A 14,780-nucleotide genomic window follows, 5' to 3' on the forward strand; every position below is an offset into this window, starting at 1 on the left:
GAAGAGCGGAGCAGTTGGTGGTTTTGAGGAGGAGAACTCTGGAGCAGGGGTGGTTTGCACATCACACTCCTGCCAGCTTACCTCTGTGCTACTCAGCTCAACAAAACAGGGTGGTTTTGGGGGGTTTTCTGCATTAATTCCATGGGGAGTGAAAGAAAAGTCGCTCCTTGTAGCATCAAAGCCCTGGACTTGAGGGATAATTCCATTTGAACAGTCTTCCCCTTCCAAAGCCACATTCTCATTTATTTATCTCAATGTTGCAGAAGTCCCAGCCGTTGACCCAATATTTTGGGATGTAAGCTGGTGAAACGAGAATCCAGATGTAGCTGATGGTTGCTCCAGGCGGGTACAGAGTAGGTTGCTTACACTGAACTGCTGGGTTTTGTGGCTCAATGCTCAGGGTGTTGCCTAAGCTGTAATGAGATGCTGCTTCTCTGCCTAAAACATGTCTGACCGTACTAGGTCATCATCTAGTTCGTGGAAATTGGACACTGGTGATTCCTGAGACTGCACTGGCCTTTTGGCTGTGTGTTTGCATGTCTGTGGAAGCAAAAGTGAGGAGATTTCAGTGCTGGAAAGGGAACTGGAACATGAGAGGCGACAGTGTCTCAGCCAAGAAAGATTATTTTTCGCAGGAAAAAAAAAAAGGCTGGGGAGATGTTTGGAGCAGGAGTGAGGGGTGATGTGTGATCCGTGCTACTGCCAGGGCCAGACTCCTGACCCGGGAGATGCTGCATCCCCTGGCTTGTGTGCGAGTCCCTGGGAGTCAGTTTTGTAAGCCCATGCAAGCTGTTTTTAAGGAATTTGCTATGATGGGACAATGACAACCTCTTGAAGAGAGCTGGTACCCAGACCATGAGATGAGAGTGTGTCTCTGATATTGTAATAGCACTTCTTGTCTCGCTATGGGAAAGCCCTGGGCACCGAGTTCCTACCAGGCACGGTGCTTCACCTGGGTTGAAATACCAGGGCAGATTTAAAGCGAGTAAATCCCATATGCCTGCAAGGTCTGGAGAGTGTGGACTGAAACACTGAGTGACGCTGACAGAGATGGAACAATCAGTTTTATGTTTCTCTTCAAGTTTTTCCAGTTGCAATGAGCTTGCATTGTAAAGAGCTGAAAAACCTGACTGATTAGAGAATGGCTTAAATAGCAAGACCATACTGCCCTTTGGGGAAGGCAGAGATAGACGTCTCTTGGGTTCAAGCGTAGGTTCTTAGCCATAAAACCAAACTGGAGGACTGGGCTACTGTGCTGGGGCAGCCCCTAAAGTTCTGATGGCTTTTTGTTTTACTTTGAGACGCTGTACTCCAGCTGTGGCAGGACACTGGAGGACATCCAGGCTTTTGCTTGCAGATAATTGGGCTGTAGGACAAGCTGAAAAAGGGTGGAGGGGGAGATTGGTTTCTTTTTTATCATGGTGGGGTTGACATTGCTGTTGTGATGTCTGGCAGCGGCAGTAACTCATGCAGAGATCCGTCATGTGGTTTCTGAAATCCTCTAACTACAATGTACAATTGTCCCAACAGGCTGTCCAGAGCCCAAGCTTAAAAAAGTGAGTTGGGTCCCTGTGACATTCTCTCGCTTGCAGACCTCTTGAACCTTCAAAGCAGAGGGGCCACGTGGCATTTCCTGGGGCTCAAGAGAAGACGTGGCCATTGCAATTGCACGTGGGAGCAGGGAGAGCGAGGACTCATTTGCTGCTCTTGTTTTTCACCTTTGTGGCATTGATGTCCGCTTTCGTTTTCTGGATGCGGGAGAAGATCTCCTTAAAAAGAGCCTTGTACTCGGGCTGGCTCTGCTCCAGCCGCTTGTCCACGGCGTCCACGTGTTTGCTGATGGTCTTCTCCCTGGGTTTCCGCTCAACTCTCCTCGGAAGTCCCTGAAGGAGCTGTCGCGGGAGATGGGCCGGGAGGTCTGGACGCCCGTGTGGCGCACGCTGTCCTTGTGCTGCCGGCACTTGCTGAGCAGCTCCTCGTACTTCTCCAGCAGGGCGTGGTACTGCTCGTCCACCTCGCGCAGGATGGACATGCCCCGCTTGCGCACGTTGTTGGCGTGCAGGGTGTAATTGCCCTCGTGCCGGCTCACGGCGTCCTTGGTCACGATGGCGTTCAGGGCCGTGTCGCTGCAGCTTTTCCGCACGGGGTGGTTTGGGGAAGGGGTCATGGATGTCCCGTGGCTTTTCCCTCCCTCCTCCTCAGACAGGTCGATGTAATCTGCTTCCGGGGCGTTGTTCAGCGGCTCGAGGAGGGCTTCGGACAGGTTGTCCTCTCTGCTGAGCAGGTATTTCTTGACTTGTTTCATCTGCTGCAGCTCCAGGAGCTCTGCCTCCAGCTCCTTGATGCGCAGTTTGCAGTTCTCCATCTCGCACACCCGCTGCTCCAGGTCCGAGTACTCCTGGATAACCGAGGTGTACTCGCGTTCCACCCTCTCCTTCCGCTGCTTCTCCTGGTTCACCTGGGATCTCAGCGAGTTCACCATGGCTTGGAGACGCTCGTTCTCCCTCTCCAGCGGCTTCTGGTTGAATTCTGTGGAAGAGCTGTGGACTTGGAACGCATCCTCATACCTGAAAGAGGAGAAGGATGCTTGAGCGAGTCTGACCAAGCGATACTCTGGTGAGGGATTTGTGTTTTATTGTTATGTAAGTAACTCCACTGATGTCCAAAAAGGACATGAGTTCATGGAGTGAGATGTGCCTTCTCCATGTGCCAGGAGACCACAAGGTGTGGCTGGGGGTCTTCTGGACACAGAGACAAACCTCTGTCCCACAGAACTTGCAGTTTTATTGGACAGCAGTAATAAAAGACAGGAGGGAAATGAGACCCTAAAAGGTAAAAGACACATCTGATTAACAGACAAGCCACCAGCATTGCAGTGAAGCAAGAATGAGTGTTCAAGTGCTACCAGTCTGAGCTGAAAGTAGGTGGCTTTGGGTTTTTCCTAGTGGGAGTCCATCAGCTGCTCTCTGCCCCATGGGTTCACCAACTACCCACTGCATATGGTGACAACCCCAGACCCACCCAGCCATATGTGCTTCTGCCTGTGCAGCCCTGTGATTGGGAGCTGCTCTGGAGGGAGTGAGGGAAGATTTACACGGCAAGGCAGACAGATTTTTGATAGAGGTGCCCCTTCTTCATTGCCTGGGAAGTGATAACAAGCACTTCCCCCTTCCCTTCGGGAATTTGGGTTTTTCTCCTCAGTGCAGTACCCATGGCACCCTGTTTGTTTAGAGCAGATTGGAACAGTGCAAGCTCCATGGCTTCCCCTGGGAGGCACGGCTGTGGGGGGGGGGTATTGAACAGATTTCAAGGCGCTGAAGGGCAGCCTGACCTTCAGAGCCAACTGTGGAGCTGCAAGGGGACCCGAGGTCCTGTGGTATGGGGGGAGAGTGGGACTGGGGGGAAAAGAACAACAGAGACATAAGTGGATTTTGCTGGGGGTCAGGTTTTGGCCTGATTAACATCCCCATTGCTGCTGCAGTGAAAATGTCTTTGGTTCATACCCTCTGGCAGAGGATGCTTTCAGTAACAAAGTTTATTGATTGCTTATCTATTTAAAGATCCCTCTTTTGTGGACAAAGCTGAGCAAGAAGTGCCCTCATGAGGTCAGTGAATTAACACAGTGGCTGGGTTTTGAGGAGGATTAAGGCTGCAGTAGTGCTGGAGGTGTTTGTACAGCACTTGGCAGCACGTGGTGTATCCGGCTGTGCGACTGGTGTTCCTGGGGAGTTCTGGAGTCACACAGCACAAAATGCACCATCTGAACTGCCTTTGGGGAGCCAGAGGTGCTGGTGCTGTGCTAGTTGGGGAAGGGAAGTATCACTGTGCTGGGATCATGAAGGCTCTGCTTTGCCAACACCACCTTAGGCAGGTGGGTTGGTGAGAGGAACATTCCCCCCTTCAGCTCCAGCCATGAATTTCAGGCTCTGATGCCCAACCTCGATGTCTGAGGGCTTTCTGTGCACCCCCAGAGCGGCTCACCCACCGCCTCCCCTGTTTGTTTGTTTGTTTGGATCAGTTTGGAGGGGTGGCTGAAGCCAAGGCTCCGTACCTGGGGCTGGAGCACAGCTCCTTAAGGCAGGGGAAGGTGTGGATGGTTCGGCGCCGCTCCCTCTTCTCCCGCCGGATGCGGAGCTGCTCCAAGCTCCGCATTTCTTCCACCTGCTTCTGCAGCTCCTCCACCTGGTTCTGCAGCCCCTCGATCGTTTCTGTCAAGCTGCAGAGAGAGGAGGGAGCACAGGTGAGCAGTCAGGTGCTACAGGTTCCTAAAAGATGTTTTTTTCCTATAGAGAAAGCCAATCTAGGGAAGGTGCTTCCAGTTTCTAGTGTGTCCCCTAGGATCATGACAGCACTTGGTTGGTTTTTTTTTTCTTTTGGTCTTTCTCTGTGTGGTCACTCTTGAGTGGGGTTGGTTATAAAAAAGGGCAGGGGGATTGATTTGAGTCCTTCTGTCCTCAAATCAGTTGGCTGAAAGAGTCACCTCTGGGACATAAGCACTATCCTGGAATATCTCTGCACTTAAAACAAGTATCTATTCCTTTTGTTTATCTTACAGAGAAATACAGAGACTGGGCAGAGATTTTGTTTTGTTCTGTCTGTGGATAGTTTGTAAAACACTCTGCTCAGAAACTCCCTCTCCACAGAGTTGTTTGCAAATGACGATGCATTGCAAGGACATGGCTTAGGCTGGTGTTTCTAGGGATGACCTTGATCATGGGTTTGTTTCAGGAAAGAAATATTACTGATAAACTGGTGTTTCAGCGTGGACTAGCCAGGGTTTCATGAGTTGCTGGATCTGTGCCTGGTGTTTCTGCTGGGCTGTGTGCTGGGGATCTCCCTGATAGGATTATATACCTCTTCTTCAAGGAAACTGATCTGAGGAGAGGCTGCTGTGCCTCTCTCTCAGTTTCAGATACTCTTTTATCCAGCCCTCATCCCAGGGACGTCTGTGCTGTGGCTGACCCCTGCTAACCAGCATTACTGCAACACACTTGTGTTCTAAATGGCTGCAGAACTGGGCTGATACGACAAGAGAATGGCTTAAATAGCAAGGACAGCCTGCACCTTGGGGCAGGGGAAAGGTGAGCTGAAGGCTCTTGCATCTTGAGGATCCAGGGGAGGCCGTACCAGTGGATCTTCTGTTGGGATGTCTTGCTTTCCAGCACGAGCTTCTGGTTAGCCAGCTCCAGGTCCCGTGCTGTCAGGTCCAGCTGCTCGTAGACTTTTGCATGCTGTTCGTTCATCTGCCGCAGCATCTCCAGTTGCTTGGTCAGGTACTGCAAGGAAAAGTCAAGCATGAGCACTCCACGTCCAAAATTCAGGTTGTTTCACAAGCAGAAAATTCCTGCAGCCTTTGCTTCCTCTGACAATGTGCTCTGTGGGTCTGCCTGGTTGAAGCCTCTTCCACAGATGAAATATTCATCCCCTTGCCCACTGTAAATAGTTTGAACTTGTAAATATGATTGAACTTCCCCTGCCCTCTATGAAGGGCAGTAACCTCAATGTCTCTCTATTCAGCTGCTTTTTTTATTCCCAGTACTAAAGAAAGTTGATATTCCTGGGACTGAAAGTTGACTGAAATTGGCTGGTTGGTTACTGGATCCTCTGACAGATCGATTGCAAAAGCTGTGTTTCCTTGGGAATTCAGGCTAAAACTCTTAGTCCGTGAAATATGAGGAGACCTGCAGTTCCTGTGGATTTGCACACCCTTTCCTGTAAGTCTGCCATTGCAAAATTTTATCCTGGGTAGACTGGGAGGGGAGCATCTGCTCTGGTGCTCACTCTCAGCTGGTGCCAGATTCCAAATCCTATGGTGGACGTGCTTCTGACAGGCTGCTGGAGGGGGGATGGCTAAATCCATCCACTTGTTCCCTCAAACATTGGTTGTCTGATCCCTGCAGCATCATGTGCTGCTCTTGTGAACTTGCAGCCCTCCTCTGCCCTGTGTCCTTTTAAATCAGAGGTGTCCAATCTTTTTTAACTCACAGATCCCTAGAAGGCTTCCAGTGGATGAAAACCCTCCCAGGCACAGCAGGTTTAAGCCTCTAAGATCAGTTCTGCGAGCTCGTAGAAATACTGCCCTGACCTCACAGGATGCTTGAAATGGGGGTTTAGATTGCAGCTCTTGGAGAAAGAGCTATTTAATGCCTCTAACAAAGGGGGCTGTGTTATGGGGGTGCTGAGAGGCCAGCTGGGAACAAACGCGATTCTGAGTCTCTGGGATCAAGGGAAAGCTGCAGCAGAGCAGAGAGAAATGAGTGTGAAGGCTGGCGGATGTGCAGGGGAAGGACAAACGTGACCCAGATGCAGCCTGATGCCAAAATCTGGTGCCAAAATCTGGCATGCACATCTGGGCAGGGAGCGAGGATGTGAGAAAAGGGAAAATGCCAGTTAGTGGGGGAAAGAGACCCTCCCCAGGGCTGGGATGAGCTTGAACAGACTTTAATCCATCCTGCTTCAGGCACTTACAGAAGATACTTCAATTTCCATGCCCCATGGCACATCCCTGCCTTACTGCTGGCATCTGAGCTGCTGGCACTGGTGGAAGTGCCCCTTTCCCACCTTCACCCTTAGTGACAGTGGTGGCCAAGCAGCCCCCGTCCCCACCCCTGTCCCGACTGTGTCCCTACCTACCTCGATCTCCTGCACTTGCTCCTCGTTGGTGGCATACATCTGCTGCAGGGAGTCCTCCAGCTCTTTGTTTCGCTCCAGCAGTGTCTTCCCCAGCTCTGCAGCCAAGTGCAAGTCTGAAAAGCAGAGGGACAAAGCTGCTGTAGTTCCCACAGCTCCAGGGCTGGGTGTGGTGGGATCTCCCCCTGCCGCCACCAGAAATGACCCCACACCGAGCACAGCAGCACATTTTTCATGGCACTGGTTTTACTGGCATGTTTTGACCTGGATGCATGCTCTCAGAACATACAGGTTCTGGCCTCTTGTCTTGCTGGGGTGCAGGAGTGAGGGGAGGCTGAGCTCAGGGCTCTGCAGCTCCTCCATGCAATGAAGATTTGGTGCTTTGCTGGCTGCAAAACCCTTCTGCACTCCCTGCACACTGTAACCAGGATCAGCACAGAATCTGGGCTGTGGCAGGTGCTCAGCACCTCCATCCCCTATTGCTGAGAAGGGCTCAGCACCCACCAGAATAGAGCAAAGGGTTGGTAAAGACCTGCAGGGCCTTGGGGATGCTCTGTAAATTATATTATTATCTCTAACGAAGGGAGTGCCTTGCCTTCCCTGTCAGCCTCCATCCATCACCTGCTAATAGACTGACAGGAGTAATAAAACCCCACGTGGCCCGAGGGGACTGGAGGCACCTCCCAGATGTGCCACCCTGGCAGCACTGCAGTGCCTGAATCCAAGGCTCTTTCCCGGGGGCAGCTCCAGGGAAAGGACAAACTGCTTTGTGTTCACTCTCCGCCACCTCTAAACGCCCGCAGGAAGCTACAGAAATAGTTGGACTTCAGGAGAAGTGCAGGGAAAAGTAGATGTTGCCAGTGTGGTCAGTTTAAAATACTGTTTTTGCTGCTGGGAAAAGAAAAAGCCTCCAGGCCCTGTGAATCTTGTTGTTGGCCAAAGCTTGAGCACACAGGTGATGCTGTTTGTGGGGCTGGGACAGCACAGCTGGCTCTGAGAACAGCCCTTTGCTTTTACAGGAGTTGGTTGTCTTCTTAAAGCCTGACTATGAGCACACGGGTTTCATTTTTCCTGATGCTTCTAGAGGTAACAGCTCTTAGGGTGGCAGAGTGCAAATCTGACTTTAAACCTTCCACGAGGAAGGAAACAAGTCCTGGTGTGTGTTACTGCTCTTTGTCTCTCTGGTGTGGTTATCATGCAGCTGTAGGTAATTAAGGAGTGACAATCCTGCAGCATATGAGGGGACCTGCCCTGGCATTTTCTTAGCCTGTGTAATGCTCCTCTCTAGTCTGCATCTAATGATGTGTTTTGTAAAGGCTCTGCCAGGGCTGAGAGCAGCTATAATTTTCTCTAGTACTTCATTTGGCCATGGAGTTGATTGAGAAAGAGAGATACTTGGTCACTAAGACAAGAAGAAGGGGAGCCAGGACTCCTGGGATGTATTCTGTGCCTGGGAAAGCCCTGACCTCTCACACATGACAAAATGAGGCTCACGCTGACCTTGGACACAAGTGCTTGCCAGTGGGTGAGCTACAGCACTGTCAGTGCCTGGGATGGGGCTTTCCTGATGGATAATGCTGTGCTGTGGGATGTGCTGATACGTTATTAGTTTGTGTGTTACTCGTGTTTCTTTCTGCTGGCTCCCCAGATGTGGTGCTGCCAACAGCTGCTCAGTGTGTCCTCGAATCTCCCCCTTCCATGGGAATGTGCTCTCCGGCTGTGCCCTGCATTGCAGGGTGTTATTATTAAAAGGGCTCTGACCTTTTTAATTATAATCCTCATCATTGCACAGTGACCCAGTCTGAGAGCTGCAGTTGCAGCTCTCCCTGCAATCAAGTTATTGGCATGTTTCCCCATGGACAGACCTCCTCCACCTATTTGGTTTTTTCCAAGCACCAAATTTCCCTAGTTTATAAAGTGCCCTTGGGAGACCCGAGTGTTTGCTATACCAGCTGGGGCTGGGGGAACAGCCAGATGCCAGCAGAGATGAAGGATAATTTGTGCCTTTAAGCTGCTTGGGGCTGTGTTTAATGTCAGCATCACCTTGCTACAGCCAGTGTTGTTGCTGGAGAGTGGCACCTTGGAAACCACATCCCTGGCAGCAAGCAGGGCCTCGAGGTGGAGGTGTGTAGTGAGAGGGCTCTGTGCTGTGCTCCAGGTAATGAGTCAAGTGTGTCCCCGTCCCTGCGGATTACACCAGTGCTCTCCCACCATATGGCATCCAATTTAATCAGCTGGGGTTGAGTTAAGTGGATTAGGCAGTGCAAGACCCTGCACTGTAATTTAAAGGGCTCTGTCAGCGATAATTTAATGGGGGAAATGGGCAGCATTTGGGGATGAGTGGGAAAGATGAATGGGGCTCAGCTCTGAGGAGGAAATTGAGTCTTCATTTCCATTTTGAGCATAAGGGCCTGGGAGACTCCAAGCTTGAAGGACATGGGGGAATTGATTCTTTTAGTGTCTTTTAAGTGCCTCAGTCGTTGTCACACACACTCCCTCACTCTCTGCCCGCCAGCCAAAGCATCCTTGGTAATCCTGTCTCATCCACCCCCTTGTGCCCGAGTCCTCTTCCCCACCTGTTGGTCCCCCCAGCCTGTGGAGAGGGAGGGGATGCTGTGTAGAAGTGCTTTAATGTCGTCTTTAGACCAGATCCCTCTTGATCTTTGTACTAATTGTGGCTCTGCTTGGGCTGAGGGAGCACACAGCTCCTCTCCTCAGAGACCTCGGAAACCTGAGGCTGAATTTGAAATTTCACCAAGTTGTTTGGGGGAGAAAAAGAACTGTTTAGGAATTCAGGAATCCTTTCTACATAGTACTGAGGTTTCCCCACATTTTTCGTATTCCTCTTTGCTTCTCCACTGTCAGATCAGCCAGCCAGTGCTGAAGGACTTGCCCTAATTTAGCAGATATGCTGATGCCTCCCTTCCCCCTCCCCTCTGGATGCAGGAGGAGAAATAAAGTGCTGTGTGTCCGCTCGATGTGCCCCATCCCTCCACATCCTGCCTGTGCTGGCCAGTCCTGGCTGTGAAATGGCCAATGTTCATCTTCAAAAATGGGGTCTCGATGCTGCCAAATCCTGTCAGGAGAGAACTGTGGAAGCAAACTGTCCCGGGCAGCACCAGCCTGGCACCCTGTATTGCAAGCACTGACGTGACCCTTCTAATTAACACCGGCCAAGGAGCCACGCTGTGTCCCCAAACAAAGGGCTGTGCCTATGGAACCCTGGAGGGGAGGGATGGAGGCTGCATTTCCCTGAAAGCTTCCATGGGAAAAGCAAGGAGGGTGGGGATGAGAAGAGAGACATATGGCAGGAAGGAAGCGGGAGCTGACTCCAAGCAGTGCTTGGTACAGGGGAGCAGGGCTGGGCAGAACATCAAGGAGGCACTGTCCTGGAGCCACAGCAGCAGGAGATCAGCAGCAGCAGCCCAGCTATAATTCTGCTGCCTCTGTGCCATTGAGGAAACTTGAAAAAACCCCATCCTGATGCAAAAGCTGTAGCAGGTTGCCTTTGATGGAAGGAGGCTGAGGGACAAACTGCAGGGTATTCCCTCACGGTAGCATCGTGTGGCAGTGCTGGCACAGGCGGATGTTCCCTGCTTGGGGCTGCGGCAGAGCTGGGCGCTTCCCCAGCCGTGCAACGAGGCTCAAAGAGGATTCGGAGCTGTTTCTGCCTTCCCAGTGCTGGCCTGCATCTGTTTGGGCACAGCACTCTGCCACAGCCCGCCCTCTGGAGGGGTTTCTTCCCTCCAGCACGTCCTGGCTGCGGCTTTGGGAGAGCGTAAGCCTGGTGCCGTGCAGGTTTCGGCTGCTCTTGGCACGATGATGATCTGGTAGCTGTTCAGATGCTCTTCGTAAATGCGGCTTTCTGGAGGAAGCCACCATCTGGTGCAGCTGCTTTGGACTTTCCCCTGTCATCTCTCTTGCAGCGAGGGATTCTCATGTTTAGGTTGTGAGAGAACACACTGGGGATGCTGCACTTGGCTCCTCACCTTTAATAAACCAACCCTGTCCCTGTCCTGCAAAGCCAGCAGCTTGCAGGGGGCACAGAAGTCCTTTGCTATGTGGTTAAGATGAGCAGGGGCTTGTGGATTTGCTGAGCATCTGTAAAGGAATTACTTGTGGCCCCTTCCTAAATGTGGGGCTGTGGAAAGGGCTGCTCCTGCCCTGTGCTGCACACGGTGAATGCATCCGCTGAAGAGCAGGGAGGAGGGTGTGGAGGTCTCTGGAGGAAGCTCAGGGTGCTTGTAAGCTGATGGATGGGGTACATTGAGAGTTAAGAACTGATGTTTAATGCTGTTGACGTTTAATTTAATGGCATTTGCTGTCTGCTCCATTACACACGGGTACTTAAAGTCAAGGGTGGGTGCAATTATTCCTTTCAAAGTCTAAATGAATGATGCTATGCTGGTTTACCCCGGGGTAGGGTATACTTGCTACTCATTTATTTTCCTTCTTAGTTGCAAGGGATTGTGCTGTCTGGATATATTACAATGAAGATCAGCTTTTGTGTATCACTTACTGCTGCTCCATGGCAGGTGATGGAAGCAATCTCTGTACTTGGCCTGTATAAGGCATTACAATGGAACTTGCTGGGGTGCAGGGAAGCAAATGCCATCTGGCAACATCTTAAAAACAACCTGAAAAAGCCTTTTCAACATGCCCCTTCCACAGAAGATCGTGTTTCCCAAGGCCAGGCAGAGCTTCCAGAGAGTCACCAGTGTTGCTGCTGGGACATGGATTCCCCATCCCTTTTACACAGGTGTAACTCAGACATTGCTGCTCAGTTCAGCTTTGTACTTGGTGTTCTGTGTGTTTTTTGGCAGGATCTGCTACTTTGGTGTAATGTGGTGTTCCACAAAGGCAGGGCTTGCTTTGTAAAACAGCCCCAATGAAGCAGGTGGGGAAAAGCCGCTGTTGGGCTGGGTGAGAGCAAATGGGGTGTGTAAGCCCTTGGCAGTACAGCTGCCTCCTCCTCTTCCTTCTCCCCCTTTCAAGCTGTGGCTCTCGCTGGGCTGAGCTGATGTTGGTCACACTGGCATTTTCGTTACCCTAATGAGATTTGCTGGATTTCCTGCTTGGTTTTTTTCTTCCTTTTCTTTCTCTTGTGTAATCTGTTACGTGCTCCTGTGCTGCCTTTGGCTTTGCAAGTGTCCCTGGTGGGGAGCCTCAGGTGGTGGCAGAAGGGTATTTGGCAGGGGGTCAAGGCAAGCCCAGTGCACTGAGAACAGCTCCTTCCATGCTATCTTGAGCCCCCTGAGCAAAAGTGGCATCACCAAGGAGTGGAAATCCCTGACAAGGCGCTCAGGGACGCACTGTCTGTGCTGTGCTGCAGAGAAGCCCTCCAGCTCCCTCAGCCCCTGCTGCTCCCTTCCTTGCCTTCTGTATTTTTCAGTTCTATTCGGTGTTTTCTTTATCTGCTCTCCTTTATTCTTCTCAGATGCTCACCAGACATTTCAGATTTAATTTATACCTTCTCTGTCTTCCCTCTTATCATCCTGCACCCCAAATTCTCCCCTCTATATCAATGCTTGAGACCCAGGATGGTCACCTCTGCTTACAAGCTGAGTCTCTACAAACACACACAGAGCAGTCCCATCCCTGTGCCCACAGCAATCGCTGTGCCTTTTGCCAAGCTGTTAGAGCGTGAGAACACAGAGGATGTTATTAGACCATGGCTGAGGCCCCATCTGCATCTTTTCCTGCTGTTCTCTTATCTAAACAGCCTCAGTGCCTGTGTTTGCCTTATAGGCTAAAATGGTTTGAAAGAGCTTGGTGACTGGTGGCTGTGAGGCTCTGATAGTGCACCTGGATCAGAATGTCCTAAATAAATATATACAAGTGGGGCTGTTGAAGAGAAGGAGCAAAGAAAGAGGAGGGAAAAAGGCAGCCAGAGCTTTTCTGCATGCGCTCCTCCCCCGGGCAGCAAATCTCCAACTAATTAATTGTGTTGGGTTGCAGAAAACCGTGAATAAAGGCTTCTACTCTTTTAAAGCTAAAGACACAGGCATGTGGATGGCTGCCACGTGGCAGAACTCCTCTCCCCTGTGTGTTTTGGGGGCAGGAGGTTGTAAGTGACACAGGATGGACAAGGAGGATGAGCACCAGGGTGCTCAGCACAGTGCTGTGCATGTGCAGAGCCCCGAGCAAAGGCGCCCTTCGAAGGACAGGTCACTGTGCTCACGTGGCAGGGACGGTGCCCACAGCACCGGGCTGCCACAACCGTGTCACTTCTCCTGCCCTGCTCCTGATCACACAACATATTCCCCTACTCTGAGCCATTCCCAGCCAACTTGGATGCCCTTGTTCCCCTCTTGCTGGAGGGAGGCAGGTGGAACCACTGATCCTGAGTGATTTGGACACTCGGGGAGCAAACATTCCAGCACAAATGTCACTTTGCAGCTGTAGCAGCCCCCAAGACCCCTGCCAACACTGCCACTGCTGGTTACTTCTGTCTGCTACCTCTCATGTCCAGAGGCATATAGGTACAGAGACCTTTCTTCCACAGCCACGTGTTACAGCTAAATGCAGAAACAGCCTGACCCTCTGCAGCAACACCAAAAACCTGCCCACCTCTTATCTAGCAGCCCTGTTTCTTGACTTTGGAGAAAAGTGTATCATCTTGCAGGGTGCTGCCCCACTACTGCTCCCGGGGAGGTTAGGAAGCCCTGTTCCTCCAGGCACTCAGCTCACAGCCCAGCTGCCTTGTGCCTGGCTGTTGGCACAGGCTGGAGATGCTGCCCATGTGGAAAGAGATCCTGACCTCAGATGAGTGATCAGTGCTGTTTGTGCAGCTGCACAGGAAGAGCACAGGGCTGTAACCTTCCAGTCTGAGTTTCCAGGGAAAGGGAGTCATGGAATACTTGATGTACTCTCCAAATGGTGTTATGTCCATCACTAGTCCTGAACAGGATGCAGAGCAGTACTTCTTTTGGGGGCCCAACACCAAAACCAGTGTCCCTGACACAGTTCTGCTGCAAAGACTGATGCTCATGGGATGTGCTGTGCTGCTCCTTGCTCTGCCTCCTCCTGCAGGCACCAGTGCTTGGTCACCACCTCCCAGTTCAGGTGCCTTCCCAGGACTCAACACTTGCTCATAGACCAAGAAAACTTGGAGGATGGCATGATCATGTCCTTGCTCCAACTGCTGCATATTTGGAAGAGGCCAACATGGACCTGGATATTACACACTCAGAGGTCTGAATTCGTCAGGGAGGAGGCAAATTAACTGAGCAGGGCCAGGGCAGCTGCACAACACATGGGGTAGACTACAGTGACTTCCCAGAAAGCTGCAGAGGAACAGGCTGTTTAAACCATTAGAACTGTCTCTTGGAGAGATGGTTTATAACTGTTTGTAAAATACACATGGAAAAAAAGGAAAAATAAACTGTAACATAAAATCCCTTTGAAATTCCCAGCTGTGCAAAAAGCAGCAGTTGTGTAACATCTGGTCTCCTTCCTTTGGGGTGTTTTGTATTTGAGATATTTTCCTAAATTCTTGGCTCATGTACCTGTTTTGGGCAGATTAAGTAGAAGCTTTGGAAGTCCTGAAGATATGTTTAGTGTGAGCGCATAGATCTGTTGGAGTGAGATGAGGTGGGAATTTAGCACTGTGCTGCTCTGGGAAAGCCTTTTGGGAGAGGAGATGGAGTGTGTGAGTGCGGGAGTGAGCGAGCCGTGCGTTATCCTGAGTGCTGGCACTGCTTTTAGCAGGAGCAGAATGGGACCCTGGTGCTCTCACTGCTCTAAGTGGTTCCTGCCTGTCACACTGAGTCAGTGCATCTGCCCTGTCATCAGCCAGCACTGGCTGGTACAGGAGCAAAGAAAGAGGATTGGAAAATGCTGGGGTGGGGGGACAGGCTCCACGTGCAGCGTGTTAGTGGCCGGTGCCTTGGCTCCCAGTCCCTCAGGCTCAGAGCCGCTGGAGGAAAATGTCCTTCAGGATTCAGACCATAAATCCTTCATACACGGCCTTGCCAAGGAGAATTGCCACTGTTAGCTGATTGTTGCAGGATACAAGATACGGAAAACTCTGATTTTGGTGTGGTTTGTTTTTTGTTTGGTTGGTTTTTTGTGGGGTTTTTCTTTGGTTTTGTTTGTTTGCCTTTTTTCTTTCCAGCGGTTCCTCTAATTCTCCTCCCTCCCACAGCTGG

At 51.1% G+C, this 14,780-nt stretch overlaps 1 protein-coding gene across 1 annotated transcript in view; it reads right to left on the reverse strand.

Annotated features, from left to right (window-relative positions):
* Positions 1–245: 245 nt before the first annotated feature.
* Positions 246–14,780, reverse strand: part of CDR2L (cerebellar degeneration related protein 2 like) — a 19,024-nt gene continuing 4,489 nt past the window's right edge. Inside the window, 5 exon segments of the mRNA XM_008640600.2 lie at positions 246–1,867; positions 1,870–2,567; positions 4,052–4,216; positions 5,128–5,276; positions 6,634–6,746. Of these exon segments, the coding sequence (XP_008638822.1) occupies positions 1,695–1,867; positions 1,870–2,567; positions 4,052–4,216; positions 5,128–5,276; positions 6,634–6,746 (1,298 nt within the window). The 3' untranslated portion in view covers positions 246–1,694.

The sequence above is a fragment of the Corvus brachyrhynchos genome, unplaced genomic scaffold (assembly GCF_000691975.1).
Source record: "Corvus brachyrhynchos isolate BGI_N302 unplaced genomic scaffold, ASM69197v1 scaffold148, whole genome shotgun sequence".
Taxonomy (NCBI): domain Eukaryota; kingdom Metazoa; phylum Chordata; class Aves; order Passeriformes; family Corvidae; genus Corvus; species Corvus brachyrhynchos.